Raw genomic sequence first — 20,070 nt, 5'->3', positions numbered from 1 at the left:
TGTAACCACTAAGCTGTGTGCCCACCAGAGAGCTGTAACCACTAAGCTGTGTGCCCACCAGAGAGCTGTAACCACTAAGCTGTGTGCCCACCAGAGAGCTGTAACCACTAAGCTGTGTGCCCACCACAGAGCTGTAACCACTGAGCTGTGTGCCCACCACAGAGCTGTAACCACTAAGCTGTGTGCCCACCAGAGAGCTGTAACCACTAAGCTGTGTGCCCACCACAGAGCTGTAACCACTGAGCTGTGTGCCCACCACAGAGCTGTAACCACTAAGCTGTGTGCCCACCAGAGAGCTGTAACCACTAAGCTGTGTGCCCACCACAGAGCTGTAACCACTAAGCTGTGTGCCCATCCTCTGTGCCTGTAACCACTAAGCTGTGTGCCCATCCTCTGTGCCTGTAACTACCTAGCTGAGCACAGTACAATAGATCATGTAGTACCTTCTGCAGACCACCTCCATGAAGCTACTGTTCTCTATTATCAGCCATTATGTATTTATGGTATCTGCTTTCTGTTTTCACACATCTCCTTCCAACAAGATAAGGTGTTTGGTGCCTGTTGGGGCAGACGGGCGCGGCGGGCAGCGGACAATCCCCCATTGTGTAACAGGTGGTTTATTACATGGAATTAGCAGAGATAAGAAGTTAAGGAGAGAATGCGGTGAGATCCGTGCGTTTTCCCCAATGCCTTTGGAATGCGTTTCAAAACACAACAAACATGTTACAAAACGCATCAGAAACGCCAAGTGTGCACACGGCCTTATAGTAGTGACTTGGGAGCCATTCCAGCCCACCTTTAGGATCCAGTCAATGTGGTGCGGCTCGAATCAGCTGAAATACAGGGAAGAAGAGTCAGAGTAGAATCCATCACAAAGCAAAATCCGTATGCGATCCGTTTTCCCTAGATGTTGCTACCAACCAACTGGGCTGAATAGGGAGTAGATTAGAAACCCATTTGTTTGGTTTTGCGGACATCAAAAAGCAGATGACATACGGATATCAAACATGCACAACACACCGCAACATCCCGTGTGAACGCCGCCTTAGGATTCATTGCCTTTATCTATACTTTATAGCAGTGATGGCGAACCTATGGCACGGGTGCCAGAAGTGGCACTTAGAGCCCTCTCAGTGGGCACTCAGGCTGTTGCCCCAAGTAGCCCAAAACGTGAAGCATCTTGGTCTACCGGAGACTGCAGGAAGAGAAGTTGAGGACATGGTCCGATTATCACAGGAGCCATTGAAGCTCCTGCTCTTGGCCCCACAATTCTTCATATTCAGGGAAGCTCCAATGGCCATCTGAATTTTCCCACCTTCTGTCAACGATATTGGTGTCCTCAGGACCCCTTAAAGCTGTGGTATAGCACGGAGCAAGAAGATTTTAATAATTTAATGCTAGAATTGCTGGGTTGGCACTTTGCAATAAATAAGTTGGTCTGGTTTGCATTTTGGGCACTCGGTCTCTAAAAGGTTCGCCATCACTGCTTTATAGTATTACAGTATTGCACTCCCCTATACACAGGCGCTGCTACAGTATAAGGGCAACGTCACACTTGGCGAGTTCGTTTTGCGAATCACAGAACATGCAGGGTCCTGCTTCACGGACTGGACCCACTCCTGAGGACGGATCTTCCCAGATATACGGCAGAACCAACACCGTAATCATAACTCCGCATGTTATATATCAATATAATCCTTACACTGTCCTATAGAAGAAGGAAACATGAAAAATTCTTCCACCACAAGGGAGTCCTCCACGTGCCGTCCGTATTTTCATATTAGCTGCTATATAACACAATCATGTCACACACCAGTGACATCATCTGCCAGCCTTACCCGAATCTGGAAAAATGAATGACGTGCAGAATATTTTTGCGGAAAAGCGGTTTAGAAACTGCTTGATGACACGGATAACAAAAAAACGGATCACGTCTGAGAATAGTACACGTTCAGATTCAAGGATCCTATGTCAGAGATATAGACTAGGAAACGCTCCTCACCTATTCTGTATCACCAGTAGCAGATTCCAACGCAATGTGAACAGCGCCCAATAGAAGAGCATTGCGTCTATCCTGGAAGGGAGGATAACCGTTCCCTCCATACACACAGCGCAGGATAGAAGCAGAAAAGATTTTCGTAAATCATCCATCTGCGACATGTTTTACTTTTTATGGGAAGGCAGAGCATCGCACCCACTCCTCATCCCGCAGATCTCTGGGTGTGACACTTTACATTTGCATGTTCACTCCCAAAGGTTTATCCCAGAACGGGACAGGAGCCGGCTGGGAGGAGCTGTGACCATGGAAGGATGCCCGGACTACTCCTGTATATACTACTGACTAGATGACATCCCATGTCCCAGGCTGACGGATCTAGAGAGAGGATAAGGCTTCAGGCGGAGGTCAGGTAAGTGACTGTCACCTGGAGACCTGGAATATGACAAAGATTTAAAGCACAAAGAAGTTTCTAAAACTCAGTGACCCCTTTAAATAGGAATCAGCAGGGACCCTAAAATATCATCACTACAGCGGTTATGTTGTTATACAAAGTTTCATATTTTTATATAATGAAAGTTTTCATTGATTGTGTGTTAATTATTTCCCCTAATTGTAAGAGCTCTGCTTGCTGCGGTGAATGGAAATGTTCTTCTTTGCATCCAGAGATGGAGAACTTGTACAGAGAATAGGGTTTGCTACATTTGTATCTATTCTACACAATGTAGAGTTCTTTCCTGTAAACTGTTTGTTACAATGTATCAGTGCAGGGAAAATGTATCAGTCTGGAGCATCGGAGATTTATTTCACAGAGGCAGGGAAGGATTAAGACTGCCATGTGCCCTGGGATGTATGAATATTATAGCACCTACAAGTCTGGGATCATCTCCTACATCTGGTACTAGAATCAGCTTCTTGGGGAATGGAGGATGTGTCCCTTCTGCTGCTTTCAATCTGCGGTTTCAGGACCTTCAAAGGTCCTAAAATGTAGATGTGTATTAAGAGCTGGAGAGATGTATGAGGATTTCATGGGTGAAGGTCCTTCTCAGTATAAAAATTTGGTGGCTGGTTTAGGTGACCATGGGCCGCCTAGAAAACCTACCTATCTTATAACCCACTACTGCATTAAGGAGTCTGTGGACAGGATGAGGGTCATTTATTACGTCCTTTCCAACGGAAAACTGGCAGCGTTTTTTTTTTTTCCTTTCTGCGTCTCTTGCGCCTTAATTTAGTGTTGGCGCCGTAATATTGGTGTTCCCCGACACTCTCCACTTGTTCTATTTTTGGGAGCAAAATTGTGTTGCCACTTGTGAATCCAACAGTTTTCTGGCGCATCTATTTTTCCGACTCGTTTTTTGGCGCAATTTGTGGCGCCACAAAGTTACATCCCACTGAAAAATATAGCACGGCTACAGCGCCACCCGGCGCCAAAATGAATAAATGCCCCACGATGTGATTGCAGTGAGTTCAGTAATATTTGCTGCAATCACATCAAGGGGCATTTATTAATTTTGGCGCCGGGTGGCGCTGTAGCCGTGCTATATTTTTCAGTGGGATGTAATATTCACTTACAGAAATCAGATATTGCAGAAATCGGGAGGGATTGGAACAGAAATTGTAATAGAAAATTAGTTTTTTGTTTAATCATTTACAATCGGATTCTAATGAATTCCTTTTCCACTTGTCAAGACCGCCCACTGGACTCCTAAACATAGAATTTTTGAATGTGACAAGTTCCCCTTTAAATTGTTCATGGTGACGCGAAGCAGAGGTCCACCACAGCTTTGTGAAGATCCTCTTTACTACACTTCTGTGTGCATGCTGGGACCTGTAGTGGCACCACAGCTGGCACCTTGCTCTTGCCTACTCAGGGTGAATAGTAGAACATACTTACAATTCTCAAAGCTTCAGAGCTGAAATCTCTGAGCGTTCTGCAAAATTGTCTTTGAACCTACATCTTTCAGACTAGCGTGTCCAAAGGGCGTCCACTGAAATTGCATCTGTTTGCTGTCTATGTTGTGTCCCTGTTTTATCCATGGCCATTTTTATTAACTTCCGACAACATGAAAAAAAAAAAATCGTTGTCTTATACTGGTTGGCAATAGCCCAGGTTCCCCCAGCCTTATCGGAGAATAAAAATAACCACACACGGATGACATAATTGTGCTGTTCCGTTTTTTGGGGGGAAGGGTTTGCGGACCTTTGGGGGTCATTTCCCTTAGTGAGCTCTCTTTATTCTTGTTTCTTATTTAGTGGTTTTTTAAAAAATTTTGGTGCTAATTTATCATAAGGGTTTTTTTTTTTTTGCTATGTAAAACTTGTTCAGTCTCCTGTTTGGCTTTGCGTTTAAGTTGGCGCGATTTGCACTTTTGTTGATTGAAACCATTAAAATTTTCTGGCTTACGTTTTGCTAAAAATCTATGTTTTAGAAAAATGTTATAAAAAGATTCGATCCAACCCCCCCACCCCCCAACAAAAAATATAAAAATTTGTGCCTTTTTTGGCCCCTTTTTTTCTCCTTTATTTTCTCCGTTATTTTTTTGCTGCCATAGTTTTGTGCCCATTTTTGGTGCAATTCTGCCCTGCAAAGATAAATAGGGAACACCTGAGGCAGAAAACAACTTCTCCAGTTTTGTACAACCATTGGAATAAGTTAAAAAAAGATGCAAATCTCCTAAAAAGGTGCAAAAAACACCAAAACCCAACATTGATAAATGATCCCTTTTCTGTTCTCCAGAAGTCTGTGGTCTGCAGGAGAGAAACAAATAATGCGGACTGGGATTTTTTTTTTCTCATGGTCAGCAAATTCATTGGAAAACATTGCTGTCCTCTAAAATCCCACATAGCGGATGGTAGTGCAAACCGCTAGTCTGAATGAGCTCGTAAACTTGTAGGGTGGATCCAGCGGCAGCCGGCAGGATCAGCTCTGGAGGGTTATACCATTGTAACTGGTGACTAGTTCATGTAAAATATTGAGAAGGTTAAAGAAAATCTACCATTATAATCCATCCTGATAAACCTGGGACAGTACTCATAGATCCAGGCACCGGGACTGTGGTATCTTCTTATATTTTATGTGTATATATATATATATATATATATATATATATATATACACATATATTTGTTATTTATGGTCTCCTTCCTTCTTTTAAAATTATAGTAAAAGTCTGAAAGGCTCTGGGGGTGTTACCGGAGCTCCCCGGTGCTGTAGATTCACAGGCTGTTACACTGTACAGGATCACTTTACATCACTGTATGATGAAACTTCTGCTGCATTGAGATAATAATTCTTTATTTATATAGCGCACACAGATTACGCAGCGCTGCACAGAGCTTGTCAAATCGGAGATGACATCAGGCAGGAGGGAAGTGCTGAGGGAGCAGGGGGAGGGTGAAAAAGTATAACATCCTGTGAAGCTACAGCACATTCCCTTATCATAGAATATATGTAGTCACTCCCTAACTATTCCAGTATCCACATCCCACCTGCAACCTGTGTCCTCCCTATCTTATGGCGGACTGATTACTTGTAAACTCTGTTGAACCCTTTTAACAATCACATTGCCCTTAAGGGACAAATTGTGTCAAATAAATCTAAGAACCAGAAGTAAGTGACATTCAGTGACAGGTCAGACCCGGCTCTGCAGCGGCACATTCTTGCCGAGCCCCCAGGGGTTAGGTTACCTCTGTCTTTTCACCAATTCACAAAAATGTCTATTACATTCCGATGAATAATTACTTAATGGGTGAGTGACAGCTGCTAATGAAAAGTCCATGGGAATCCGAGGGGGCGGAGCCTAGGGGCGCAAACGTCTGGATGGATATCACTGCCGAAACTAGAAACTCAGGTGGCTGTATGGCCGCAATGCATCAGGGGTCAAATTGCTTCCCAATATCAACCAATGTCAAGTCCTGCCTGGTTCCATTCCCAAAATTGACGGAAACCTGTCAGCAGAAATTAACCCAATAAACTGCTACCAGTATATTGTGAAGCTGATTAATTCCTTCCGGATCATGTTTCTATCATAGTGGAGTCTTCCATATAATGAACTGTTTAGCGAGATAAAATTTGGATCTATAGAATCAAGGAGCTGGAGATCGTAGCACTGAAGTCAAGCTCTCCTGCTAAGAGGTTGATAATGAGGCAGGGAGAGCTGGACTTTGGTGCTGAGCTCTCCGCCTCCTTGACTTTATACTTTCAATTTACATCCTACTCCAAAACTGAACATTTTTATGAATGTTGTCACCACATCGGACAGTGGAAGTTATTTAACTGCTAGACAAGATTCTCATAGTGGTTTGTTATGTCGATTTCTGCTGACGGGTTCCCTTTAAGGAGAGGTCATCAAGTTGGAAAACTCCTTAAAGGGCAGGAGAAAATCCATTGTATACTTCCTGCCAAACACTCTGCTCTATACAGTATAGTGGCTTCTCTCGGTATTGCAGCTCAGCTCCATTTTCAAAAGTGTTGTACCAAGTTTAGTGCCTGTGAATAGGGGATAAGAATCTGACCAGTTGGGGTCTGATTGCTGGAACTATGAAAATGGACCCCACAATGACTAACTGATGGAGCCACAGGTCGAGTATCCCATTTATTACACTTGGAACGTCGGAGATTGCCAAGTACAGTGCTCTGGTATCTCTGGTATTCACATGGACAGTGAATTAGAGTGCCGGAGATGCCTGAGCGCTATGCTCAGCAATTTGATTCATTGCAATAGTATGAAATGGAGCGATAATATGGATACTCATCCTGCAGCAGCATCAATTAGTAAGAACGTGATCAACGGGTGGTGGGGTCCCAGGAGTGGGACCTCCACCGATCAGATTGTTATAACAATCAAACCTGGTACAACCCCTTTAAATGAGACTGCGTTGTATAGAGTGCTGTGTGATGTATGTGTATGATCCCCCTGGACGCAGCGCATGTTCTAGATTCACGTAGAATGTAGACGTTTCGTATTTGTGTTCCGGCTGACTAGGAATTACATTTCTGTTGGACGGGGAATTATTATTATTAAACAAGCAGAACGCGGAGCGCTGATGGATTTGGGATTTACAGGGACATAACTAAACGCTTGCTCACTGTTGTACTTGACGCCTCTCCAGGTCTATGATCACCCCCCGGACAGGAGCACCACATAGAGCGGACACATAGATCACCATCATCTGACCCACTGGGCTGTCATACCTATAGTGACCTTTAGAGGGCGTGAAGCATGACGGTCATTTCCAGCATGCCATAAAGCGAGCCCACAAATGAAAAGTGAACAATTATTGGGTTTTAGGTATAAGAATAATCTAAAGCACCGCAGATCTATGGGTTACCTACAGTAAAACGACACAAACTGCAAAGAGAACTCGAAAGATGTGAATAAACGTAATTTTGCTTGTGCCAATACACGTGTCCTCCAGCCGGATTCACACATTTCTTGATGGTTCCAGATTAGAGATGAGCGAGTATACTCGTCCGAGCTTGATGCTCGTTCGAGTATTAAGGTACTCGAAACGGCTCGTTGCTCGGACGAGTATTTCCCCTGCTCGAGATCGAGCATTTAATTAAAAAAACACAGTGAAGAACAATGAAGAATAGAATAAAAACAGTGAACACAGGATCATTTAAGTGAAAAACACAGTGCAGAACACAGTGAAGAATAGATTACAGATGTTCGGCACATCTGCTTACTTGTCGGGAGATACGCGCGGAACGGTGCGTACAAAATAGTCTGTGAAGAACAATATATATGTGTGTAAAGAACACATTGCAGATGTTTCCATACATCTGCAATGTCTTCTTCACACATATATATTGTTCTTCACATGCTATTTTGTACGCACCGTTCCGCGCGTATCTCCCGACAAGTAAGCAGATGTGCCGAACATCTGTAATCTATTCTGCACTGTGTTCTGCACTGTGTTTTTCACTTAAATGATCCTGTGTTCACTGTGTTCACTGTGTACAATGTTTTTATTCTATTCTTCACTGTTCGGCACATCTGCTAACTTGTCGGAAGATACGCGCGGAACGGTGCGAACAAAATAGTATGTGAAGAACAATATATATGTGTGAAGAACACATTGAAGAACACGGTGAGCAGGACAGAGACACCGGGGAGCAGCACAGAGACACCGGGGAGCAGCACAGAGACACCGGGGAGCGGCACGGAGACATCGGGCAGTGGCACGGAGACATCGGGCAGCGGCACGGAGACATAGGGGCACGGAGACATAGGGGCACGGAGACATAGGGGCACGGAGACATCGGGGCACGGAGACATTGGGGCACGGAGACATCGGGCTGCGGCACGGAGCGGCACGGAGACATAGGGGCACGGAGACATAGGGGCACGGAGAGATCGGGGCACGGAGACATCGGGGCACGGAGACATCGGGGCACGGAGACATCGGGGCACGGAGACATCGGGGCACGGAGACATCGGGGCACGGAGACATCGGGGCACGGAGACATCGGGGCACGGAGACATCGGGGCACGGAGACATCGGGGCACGGAGACATAGGGGCACGGAGACATAGGGGCACGGAGACATCGGGGCACGGAGACATCGGGGCACGGAGACATCGGGGCACGGAGACATCGGGGCACGGAGACATAGGGGCACGGAGACATCGGGGCACGGAGACATCGGGGCACGGAGGCATCGGGGCACGGAGACATCGGGCAGCGGCACGGAGCGGCACGGAGACATAGGGGCACGGAGACATCGGGGCACGGAGACATAGGGGCACGGAGACATCGGGGCACGGAGACATCGGGGCACGGAGACATCGGGGCACGGAGACATCGGGGCACGGAGACATAGGGGCACGGAGACATCGGGGCACGGAGGCATCGGGGCACGGAGACATCGGGCAGCGGCACGGAGCGGCACGGAGACATAGGGGCACGGAGACATAGGGGCACGGAGACATGGGGGCACGGAGACATAGGGGCACGGAGACATCGGGGCACGGAGGCATAGGGGCACGGAGACATAGGGGCACGGAGACATAGGGGCACGGTGGCATAGTGGCACGGAGACATAGGGGCACGGAGGCATAGGGGCACGGAGACATAGGGGCACGGAGACATAGGGGCACGGAGACATAGGGGCACGGAGACATCGGGGCACGGAGACATCGGGGAGACTTCAGTGGAAGAAGAGCAGCGGATCCCGGGACAGCGTATCTCCCGACAAGTAAGCAGATGTGCCGAACATCTGCAATCTATTCTTCACTGTGTTTTTCACTTAAATGATCCTGTGTTCACTGTGTTCACTGTTTTTTTTCTATTCTTCACTGTTCTTCACATCTGCTAACTTGTCGGGAGATAATATACACGCGGAACAGTGAAGAATAGATTGCAGATGTTTGCATACATCTGCTAACTTATCAGAAGACATTCTTTTTCAATTAATTAACACATTTTATTCCCGAACCATGGTCCCTTTGAAAAATGCTCGAGTCTCCCATTGACTTCAATGGGGCTCGTTATTCGAGACGAGCACTCGAGCATCAGGAAAAGTTCGTCTCGAATAACGAGCACTCGAGCATTTTAGTGCTCGCTCATCTCTATTCCAGATATGTCCGGCTTATTTAAGATCCTGAGAATGAAAGTTGCTAGACAGGGAAGTGCTACCCCTTGTAAAATCCCCCGGGCTGACATGTCTGCTAAATCATGTGTAATCTCCATGAAGAAGCCGTTCTATTCTAAGAACTTGTCTCTGCCCAATAGTAACTAATGACTGACTGTACAGGACTGGATAGGAGCAGTGGCTCCAGGTTGCAGGAGGCCCCTGGGCGACAGAGCCTCTGTGGGCCCCTTTGCAGTGAACTCACACGGCGATATAAAAAATTCAGAACCTAAAACAGGCTCCTGTTCCCTAAAATATTTCCTAGTTTATCATCTCAAACAGCCGCCTCGTCCGCATAGTAAATACTTTGAAAGTCTGAACTCACAGTACAGAATGGCTGCTACAGACATCGGGCAGGGAATCCTTTTCAGAGAAGTGTCGGGCTTAGCGCAGAGCAGGGACCACGTCATCAGGTCAGATCAGCATCTGTCCATATATGGTCACTGCATCTCCTAGGGTTCCCCAGAGCAGACATCGGGCAGGGAATCCTTTTCAGAGAAGTGTCGGGCTTAGCGGAGAGAGCAGGGACCACGTCATCAGCTCAGATCAGCATCTGTCCATATATGGTCACTGCATCTCCTAGGGTTCCCCAGAGCAGACATCGGGCAGGGAATCCTTTTCAGAGAAGTGTCGGCCAGAGAGCAGGGACCACGTCATGAGGTCAGATCAGTATCTCTCCAGGGCTTCCCCAGACACAAGCTCTTTATATAATTAAATTAAATAAAGTTTTGGCCAGGCTGAGATTCGAACCTGGGACCCTCTGCACCACAGACAGGAGCTTAACTAACTGAGCTATAAGCCCAGTGATACAGAGCTGAGGATTTCTGGTAACTAAGACATGTTATCTGCCATTTACACTGTGACACAGACTAATGCACTGATATATAGAGAGGGATCTTCTCAGAGATTATTATTGTAATTATTGAGACTATTATTATTATTATTATTATAAATTTTATTATTTTTATTATTATGGAGATGATTATTAATAATGGTAAAAATAACAATAATCATCTCTATAATAATAATAATAATAATCATCTCCATAATAATAATAGTCTCAATAATTACAATAATCTGAGAAGATCCCTCCCTATATACCAAGGCAGTATATAGTCATAGTTCTTAGTTACCAAAATTCTCCACCTTGTTAATCACAGGGGCTTTAGCTCAGTTGGTTGAGGCGCTGTGTTATTATTGTACATGGACACTGCAGGTTCTGGGTTCAAATCCCAATGAGGATAATTTTTTTTATTGAGATGATTTTTATTATTTTAATATGGCTAAAATTTGGGGTGTGGCCAGGGAGTGATTGGGGGTGTGGCTTAGGGGGATCGTGCCGCCATTTTGTCCCTCTTTCCTTTTCACAAATGTTGGGAGGTATGCATATGCCCCCCCACCAACATCTGTGGGCCCCGGCACTTGCCCAGTTGTGCCCAGTGCTGGCGCCGGCCCTGAAGCTGAGCACCTTGTATCCAGTGCCCTGACTCCAGGCAATGGCCCACACTTATTAAAAGCAGTGAAAACTACACTATGTGCAGAGTCCTGTGTAGTCTGCAGAGGGATTTTTAGGATTTCTGGTGCACACCTTCATGAATCTGGTGCCCACTGCACTGCTCCAACCAGAGTGCACCAAATTTTTTTGGTGCGCCTTTTATATAGGGCGTGCAACACAATTCTATCGGACTTCGCATAATAAATCGCACACAATGCAGTCGCGGCAGTCCTATATGCTGGCAGCATGTTATAGAGCAGGAAGAGCTGAGCAGATTGTACATAGTGTCCTATCTGCTGGCAGCATGTTATAGAGCAGGAAGAGCTGAGCAGATTGTACATAGTGTCCTATTTGCTTGGAGCATGTTATAGAGCAGGAAGAGCTGAGCAGATTGTACATAGTGTCCTATCTGCAGGCAGCATGTTATAGAGCAGGAGGAGCTGAGCAGATTATACATAGTGTCCTATATGCAGGCAGCATGTTATAGAGCAGGAGGAGCTGAGCAGATTGTACATAGTGTCCTATCTGCAGGCAGCATGTTATAGAGCAGGAGGAGCTGAGCAGATTGTACACAGTGTCCTATCTGCAGGCAGCATGTTATAGAGCAGGAGGAGCTGAGCAGATTGTACACAGTGTCCTATCTGCAGGCAGCATGTTATAGAGCAGGAGGAGCTGAGCAGATTGTACATAGTGTCCTATCTGCAGGCAGCATGTTATAGAGCAGGAGGAGCTGAGTAGATTGCACACAGTGTCCTATCTGCAGGCAGCATGTTATAGAGCAGGAGGAGCTGAGTAGATTGCACACAGTGTCCTATCTGCAGGTAGCATGTTATAGAGCAGGAGGGGCTGAGCAGATTGTGCTTAGTGTCCTATCTGCAGGAAGCATGTTATAGAGCAGGAGGAGCAAAGCTGAATGTACATAGTGTCCTATCTGCAGGCAGCATGTTATAGAACAGGAGGAGCTGAGCAGATTGTATATAGTGTCCTATCTGCAGGCAGCCTGTTATAGAGCAGGAGGAGCTGAGCAGATTGTACATAGTGTCCTATCTGCAGGCAGCATGTTATAGAGCAGGAGGAGCTGAGTAGATTGTATATAGTGTCCTATCTGCAGGCAGCATCTTATAGAGCAGGAGGGGCTGAGCATATTGTGCTTAGTGTCCTATCTGCAGGCAGCAGGTTATAGAGCAGGAGGAGCAAAGCTGAATGTACATAGTGTCCTATCTGCAGGCAGCATGTTATAGAGCAGGAGGAGCTGAGCAGATTGTACATTGTGCCCTATCTGCAGGCAGCATGTTATAGAGCAGGAGGGGCTGAGCAGATTGAACATAGTGTCTTATCTGCAGGCAGCATATTATAGAGCAGGAGGAGCTGAGCAGATAGAGCTTAATGGTTCTGTCTGTGAGAGACCTTACTCCCACTGGACCCATATGCCAAATGGACTCTTAGGCAAGGACAGAAATATAAATGTATAAATAACAAATTATACTGAATATTTTCCCCCAAAAAAATAAATATATATATTGATGTGCTCAGCTCCTGCTGCTCTATATCATTCTCAGTACAGATGAGATGTTCGGTGCCTCGGTAACTGTTATTAGTTTAGCACATGATTACTCTGCAATAATAACCGAGGAATGAAACAATGAAACACGAGGAAGTGAGAATATAACATTTATCTTCCTATAGAGCAGTGCGGAGCCTCGTGTCCTGTGGTTAGTCACCGCTTGGGTCTAGTAATTATATATTATTATAGCGCGTGGCCTGGAGATGCCAAATATCCTCACATTTCAGTAAAGTATTATTGTACTTTACATCCTTTTTTGAAATGATGGACCCACCATGGATCTTGAAGACTTATATACAGAAGAAGCAGAAGCACAAAAAGCATTAAAGGGATTTATTTTAGTATTGATATTGATGGGCTCACCATAGGACCGGCAGCGTGGTGGCTCAGTGGTTAGCACTACAACCTTGCAGCGCTGGGGACCTGGGTTAAAGTCCCATCCAGGTCAAAATCTGCAAAGAGTTTGTATGTTCTCTCTGTGTTTGAGTGGGTTTCCTCCGGGTCCTCCGGTTTCCTCCCACACTCCAAAACATACTGGTAGGACGATTAGATTGTGAGCCCCATTGGGGACAGGGACTCACTTGGCAAACTCTGTGCAGTGCTGCAGAATCCGTGTGCGCTGTATAAATTAAGGAATTATTATTATTATCCTCAGCTGTGTGAGGGGAGCACCATATGATGTTGGGGGGCCCAATGGTTACACTTCTACCAATCAGCGAGTCTTCAGCAACCACTAGAATAACCCTTCATGGGAACCCAAATTGTGGCAATCCTCAGATACGGTTCATGATTGCTTAGAAAATCCATACTATCCAATCTAGAAAAAACTGGTTTTGAGTAACTTATAGAAAATGTTAGTGGCTCCTGGGCCCCCTATATAATACTTTATAATATAACACAATCCACATTATAGCGGTAAGTATTTATAATACTCCAGCCCATAGTCGTCTCTGTGTGCATCAGATCTTATACAGGGACCTGATCTTCTCCATTGTAGACCCCTCCCCCCCAGGAGGCATCGCTGCACCCCCCGATCCGGCTTCCACAGACTCGCTGTCTTCATTATAAATCTCCGTTATTTGCATAAGACTCTCGGAATCCAAACAGAGTCGGAGATTTATTTTTTCTCTCTATAAAGGGATGTTTAAAAAAGTCACCGTTCAAGTAAAATATAATCCTTGGGCAACGCCAAGGACTGGAGACGTGCCAGGGAACATCCAGTGCCCTACCACCAAGATACAAAGCCTTACACACAAGGGTTAACCCGACAAAAGGCTTCCCGCTAATTGTGTATTGGTTTAAAGGGAATCTGTTAGAAGTTTTCAGCATACAAAGCTGCAGGCAGTGTTAGGTATTGTCCCTGGATAGATGTGTAATCATACCTTTGTGTGTTGTTAGTAGCAGCAGGACTGTGGATTATTCTCAATCTGCTCCATAGCCTCTTCCCACTTCTGTTGCACCATTTGAATCCTACAACAGTTACTCAGGGGAGGGTCCGGTGAAGAGCTCTCACATACCAGTGCTTCAAATCCAGTTACATTCCTGGAATATAAATGTATTTTTCACAGTCCTGCTGCTACCAACACAGATCTCAAAATCTCCTGGAACAATACATAACAGTGTCTACAGCTTGGTATGGTCAAAACTACTGTTGGACTTCCTTTTTGGGGTCTTTATTATCAGGGCAGATGTCTTCTGGAGATACATAGACATCATAGAGGAGAAGACCCCCTGCTGGTCACGTTAGGCAGCACTTAGGGGGCTCCTTAAAGTGCCAGTTGCTTATGATACTCATTTCCTACAGGCACAGAACACTCTTATACAAACAAATTCTTATGACATAGTTGAAATTCTTGTCTAAACCCCAACCATTTGCCAATAAACAGTTCTAATATTTTCAAATTGTTACTGTCAGATGGGTGGAGTTAGGGTGCTTCCTCCAACCCAGGGCCACCCATCTGACAGTAAATTAGCATTTTAGATACTGAAACCGATATGCTAATTTAGTTCTTTACAGTCATATAGGTAGTGCTGGGCTGGAGTAAACACCTTGGCTCCGCCCATCTGACAATTAAGAGTCCAAAATAACAACACTGATGACTTGGGATGTCAGAATCAGGGGAACAATGGCTACTGATGGATCTAAAGAGTAAAATCTGGTGTGAACAATATCGTAATACACAGTCCATTTGCAACATTCCCACCAGGAGCCAACATTGTATGGCGGCTGGGAAGCAGGTATCATGGTAGCCCTTGTCCTAGTATAGGCCTCAACCACACCCATAAGGACCAGTAATGTGAAGCAAAACAGGTGGAGGCCTCCCGAAGTGACAGATCCTCCTCCAGATGATATGAGGGAGGCCAGTGATGTTAGCGACAAGCTAGGTACACACGCAGCAAATGGAGATCTTGAAAAACAGGCTGGTAACAAACTCCTTCCGCTGAGGGTTAGCGGCGTGGTAATGACTGGCTGCGGCAGTAAGAAAAGTACTCTTGTAGCAGGAACCACAACCTGTACCAGTGGTAAACTTGGCTGGCAACAACTTTCAAGACAGAGACTAAAAGTCCAAAGATTGGCTTTACCTGGAGTTACAGGTCTATCTTTATAGTCTTGGTCTGTCTAGACAGTTCTGGTCTGCCAGCTATCACAGCCTGCTACACCTCAGGAAAAATGACATTGTTCTTCTTGTGTCTAAAATTAATCTTTTAACCCCTTTGTAGCAGATCAGTTCATTAATGGGGCAAGTAGCTCTTAAAGGGATGAAGCAGCCTTAAGCGTGAAGGTGGAATGAAGACATCTGACCAGATCCTCTCTCCGGCCAACCAGGAAATTATCTGGGTGTAGAATTTTGTAAAGGCCCGTCCAGTGGGACATTACACATTGAAAATACATAGCATATTGAAGGCACTTAGATCTTGTCTAGTTATATAATGCCAGTGTCTGCCATCTTGTGCCCTCTCCCTGAACCTTCTGCTAAAGCCCGAGCTCTGCTCAATGTCAGCAGATGAGGAGCCCAGGCCGACGCTGTCTCAGGAGAATCTCTGTAAACCATAAATGTCAGTCCTGTTATTTTAGTGCTACTTTATTGCTTCTTTTGTTCACGTTTATTTTACTAGACCTTCATCAGTCTATAATACGAAGGGATTTACCTCGTTCTTTTTACAAATCCAGTATTATAGGCCATGGAGCTGGTGACAGCAGGACCAGGCTGGTTCATGGTTGCATCTTCTCATGGCTTTATGGCCCAACCTATAACTTAAGCCCTAGAAAAATGCAGATATAAGGAGAATTTTCATCTGCTCTGTCGTCACTGAAACTTATCTGATTCAATCTAATTCAAAAGTGTCACACATTGCCACAAAGACTTTTGCGAAGAAATTCACTTTTTTTTTTACTAAATATTATCATAGTAGTTTAGAGGCGGCAGGGGTAGTGTCACTTCAGATGTCTCTATCTTTGGTTCTTAATACATAGAAACATGCTGCTGGTGTCATATTAAAGATAAGAATCTCCTCTTTAAGACAGCATCAGGATTGTGCTCCTGAACTAGAGATGCAGGTAGTATTAAACATCATTTGAAATCTAAACTGAAGATAAACATCCCTTTCCTGCCTATTATTTTAACTGACTCTCACAGAATCATATCTGAGATTCTTATCTTTAAAATGACACCAAATGTATGTTTCTAGGTGCTATAGGACTAAAGGTAGGGTCATTTGAATGCAAAATTGGACTCTTCTCACATGACCTTGGATGAGATTTTTATAGCTAAATGGCAGAGATTCCAAAAAAAAAGAGGGATTCTAGAGAGGACATTTCATCCCCGACCTAATGGGGTAAAACCTGTTGACAGTGTTCCTTTAAAGGGAACCTATCAGCAGAAATGTACCTAATAAACCACTACCATGATGTTGTTAAGCAGCCGAACACCTTCCAGATCCCGTTTCTTTCATGACTCAGTTTGGTGGCATCATCCAGAAAATCTACTTTGAAGTGAGATGTAAATTGGTTGTATAAAGTCAAGGAGGCGGAGAGTTTAACACTGAAGTCAAGCTCTCTCTTCCTCAGTGAAGCCCCTGTCACTGAGGGTCCTACAACCAGAGACATCACTAACCAGATCTCCTGAGGTCTGATACATGATGTCAATCACAGAGGAGGAGACGTTCAGAGCTCCCACCATGACTTCAGTGTTACACTCTCCTCCTCCCTGACTTTATAAAACCAACTTACATTTCACTTCAAAGTTGATTTTCATGGATGTTGGACCATGAAAATAACAAAAACTAGAATGTGTTATGCTGCCTAACAATATACTAGTAGTGGTTTATAAGATCAATTACCGATGACAGGTTCCCTTTAAGCCTTATGATGGCTCAGTTCTGGAGTATATGGCCTGAAATCCGGCATACTAGCCCTAAAATAGGCACCATTCCTTATCTAGTCCTACTTTGTGTGGATCCTAGTGAGAGACCCTAAAAGTGGTGACACACATGGCGTTTTGAACTCGTTTTTAGGCCGTTTTTAAGCAGTCCGTTAGAAAAACGCCTCCATTTTTTCAATTTTTCTCAATAATCATAATTATCATAATTGGGGAAAAAAGGACAAAAATGGAAAAAACTGATGCGTTTTAAAACAAATGCATGCATTTTTTAACGGACTGCTTAAAAACGGCCCAAAAACGGGTTCAAAACGCCACGTGTGCTACCACCCTTAGTCCTTGGTTCCTCTCCATATTACTGACAGAAGTGCCAAGGAAACACAATGACCATCTTGAGTCAGACGAGTAGGGGAGGGGGGGCAGGGAGACTCAATCACTTTCATTGAAATATGAATAATTGCTAAATTTCCAGTGAAAGGGATGACTTGTTACGGCTGCCATAGACAGAACAACCTGTCGTCTGTGCTGCCACCAATGTTCTCCTGGCACCGAGCGGGCACTTGTCTTTATGGGGAAGTGTTCTGCTTCCTTATTACTGCGCGTGTATTGTATTCGCATTGTGTGAGCGGAGAGAAGGCGGATAATGGGTGTTTTTAAGAAGGACTTTTCGTGCCCGGACGCATTTCACAACGGGTGCAATTACAATGCGTCATGTTACAACGCCTCATATAAAACACTGAAATTATGGCGCCTACATATAGCAAATCGTCTAGGGGGGAGAGAATGTTTTCGTGACATGGCAGAAACAGGAAAAACAAGAAAATGCAAAAAAAAAACTATTATTACGTCTATGGAGCAGTACAATGTAATACTACAGTATATAGCAGGTGTCAGCACTTGCCTACATATAATCTATACAATATTGGGACTCATTTACTAAGGGTCTGAACGCTGCACTTTCTTCGGGTTTCCCGAATATTTCCGTTTTGCGCCGAATTGCCCCGGGATTTTGGCGCACGCGATCAGATTGTGGCGCATCGACGCCGGCTTTCACGCGACGAAACTGGGGGGCGGACCTGCGGACCCCGGCGCAGCAGCGACACCTGCTGGATATCGGGCGCACGACATTAGTGAATCCCGGCAGAACCCGAATCCTCGTCAGACAATGCGCCGCGGGATCGCGACTGGACCGGGTAAGTAAATGTGCCCCAGTGTCTACAGGTAACCATTAAACAAGAAAGGCTCATCTCACTGCAACAGCATCAGTTTGAGGACCCAACCTGATAAATGTGACCACTTCATGACTTATATCTTGAATTTTAAAGATGTTCTTCTATCTGTAGTCTCCATCTTTCAGCTGGTGGCTGGAGACTAGCTGCTATGATGTCTCCCATACACTGCACAAAGAGAAGACCAGGTCATCTCTCTAGCACAGCAACATGGAGGATATTATACAGCAGTGCTGAGCAGTACAGTTGTCAATCTAACACCTTGGAGAGGTATAACACTCTGTAGGATCCGCGGCACGGTCTCTGTGCCTTTGTCTTCCTCCAGATGCCTCCTCCTTCCCCTTCTACTAATGATCTCTCACTAAATGTAAAGTGTGTCTTGTCTCTCAAGACAGATTGATAAATATACACACAATCAATCATTTCATACATTTCTGTATGTGTCTATGAGGAGTTGTCCTACAAGTGAAACTTTGAGGTCCGACTCTACTGAATCTTCTGAGCTTCATACTACATTCACAGGGAGCATTGTTAGGGACTTTTGATCCTCCTCTCACTAGAGGTCGGACCCCATCAGTCTGTGGATAGAAGAAAAGTTTTAGTGGTAGGACAACCCCTTAAAACATAAGAATAACAAAATATATTTATTTTGCAGATTGTGAACCCCCGAGGGCTCCTTTAAGAAAATGGCGTCAATGACAAGTGAAAACACAACCGATATAAACACCTCAGTCTTCACCCAGATCAATAACTATGTCCAAGGTCCAGTCAACGCAACCATGACCTACACAAAACCCTCAGACCGGATGGAGGTGGTCTACATTCTTCTCCTCCTGGGATTTTTTGGATTTTTTACATTTGGAATCATGCTCAGTTACATCCGCTCCAAAAAGCGGGAGCATTCCAGTGATCCGTATCACACGTACATCGCCAAAGAGTGGAAAAAAACACCTATAATACCCTCACGACTTACAGTACCCACCACGACCTGCTTCTTTGTGGAGAATAAGTTTGCAGTAGAGCAACCTAACAGTATTATACCTTCTACAAGTGCGAACTGAGCCACAATGTCAATCACGATGGCCCAGACAGAGGACAAGATGGTGGGACTATGAGAAAACACTGGAAAATGGACATATGATGTGTGAGACTAAGACCTCTACTTCTTCATAGAAAATAACAAAAATTCTCCAAGATAGAGATGTTCTTCCTCAGATGAGATGCTCCTCCTCAGCTGAGATGCTCCTCCTCTGCTGAGATGTTCTTCCTCAGCTGAGATGTTCTTCCTCAGCTGAGATGCTCCTCCTCTGCTGACATGCTCCTCCTCTGCTGAGATGCTCCTCCTCAGCTTAGATGCTCCTCCTCAGCTGAGATGTTCTTCCTCAGCTGAGATGTTCTTCCTCAGCTGAGATGTTCTTCCTCAGCTGAGATGCTCCTCCTCTGCTGAGATGCTCCTCCTCTGCTGAGATGCTCCTCCTCAGCTTAGATGCTCCTCCTCAGCTGAGATGCTCCTCCTCAGCTTAGATGCTCCTCCTAAGCTTAGATGCTCCTCCTCAGCTGAGATGTTCCTCCTCAGCTGAAATGTTCCTCCTTGGCTGAGATGTTCCTCCTCAGTTGAGATGTTCCTCCTCAGTTAAGATGCTCCACCTCAGCTGAGATGTTCCTCCTCAGCTAAGATGCTCCTCCGCAGCTGAGATGTTCCTCCTCAGTTTAGATGTTCCTCCTCAGTTGAGATGTTCTTCCTCAGTTGAGATGCTCCTCCTCAGTTGAGA

At 45.1% G+C, this 20,070-nt stretch overlaps 1 protein-coding gene across 1 annotated transcript; it reads left to right on the top strand.

Annotated features, from left to right (window-relative positions):
- The first annotated feature begins 18,984 nt into the window (after positions 1-18,984).
- On the top strand, positions 18,985-19,359 carry KCNE1 (potassium voltage-gated channel subfamily E regulatory subunit 1). Its single transcript, XM_072133536.1, has one exon. It carries the CDS (start codon positions 18,985-18,987, stop codon positions 19,357-19,359), a length of 375 nt encoding a protein of 124 aa, XP_071989637.1.
- The last annotated feature ends 711 nt before the right edge of the window (positions 19,360-20,070 follow it).

Source organism: Engystomops pustulosus, chromosome 2 (genome assembly GCF_040894005.1).
Source record: "Engystomops pustulosus chromosome 2, aEngPut4.maternal, whole genome shotgun sequence".
Lineage (NCBI taxonomy): Eukaryota > Metazoa > Chordata > Amphibia > Anura > Leptodactylidae > Engystomops > Engystomops pustulosus.
The sequence above is the reverse complement of the archived record's forward strand: the minus strand, read 5'-3'. Positions and strand labels throughout refer to the sequence as shown.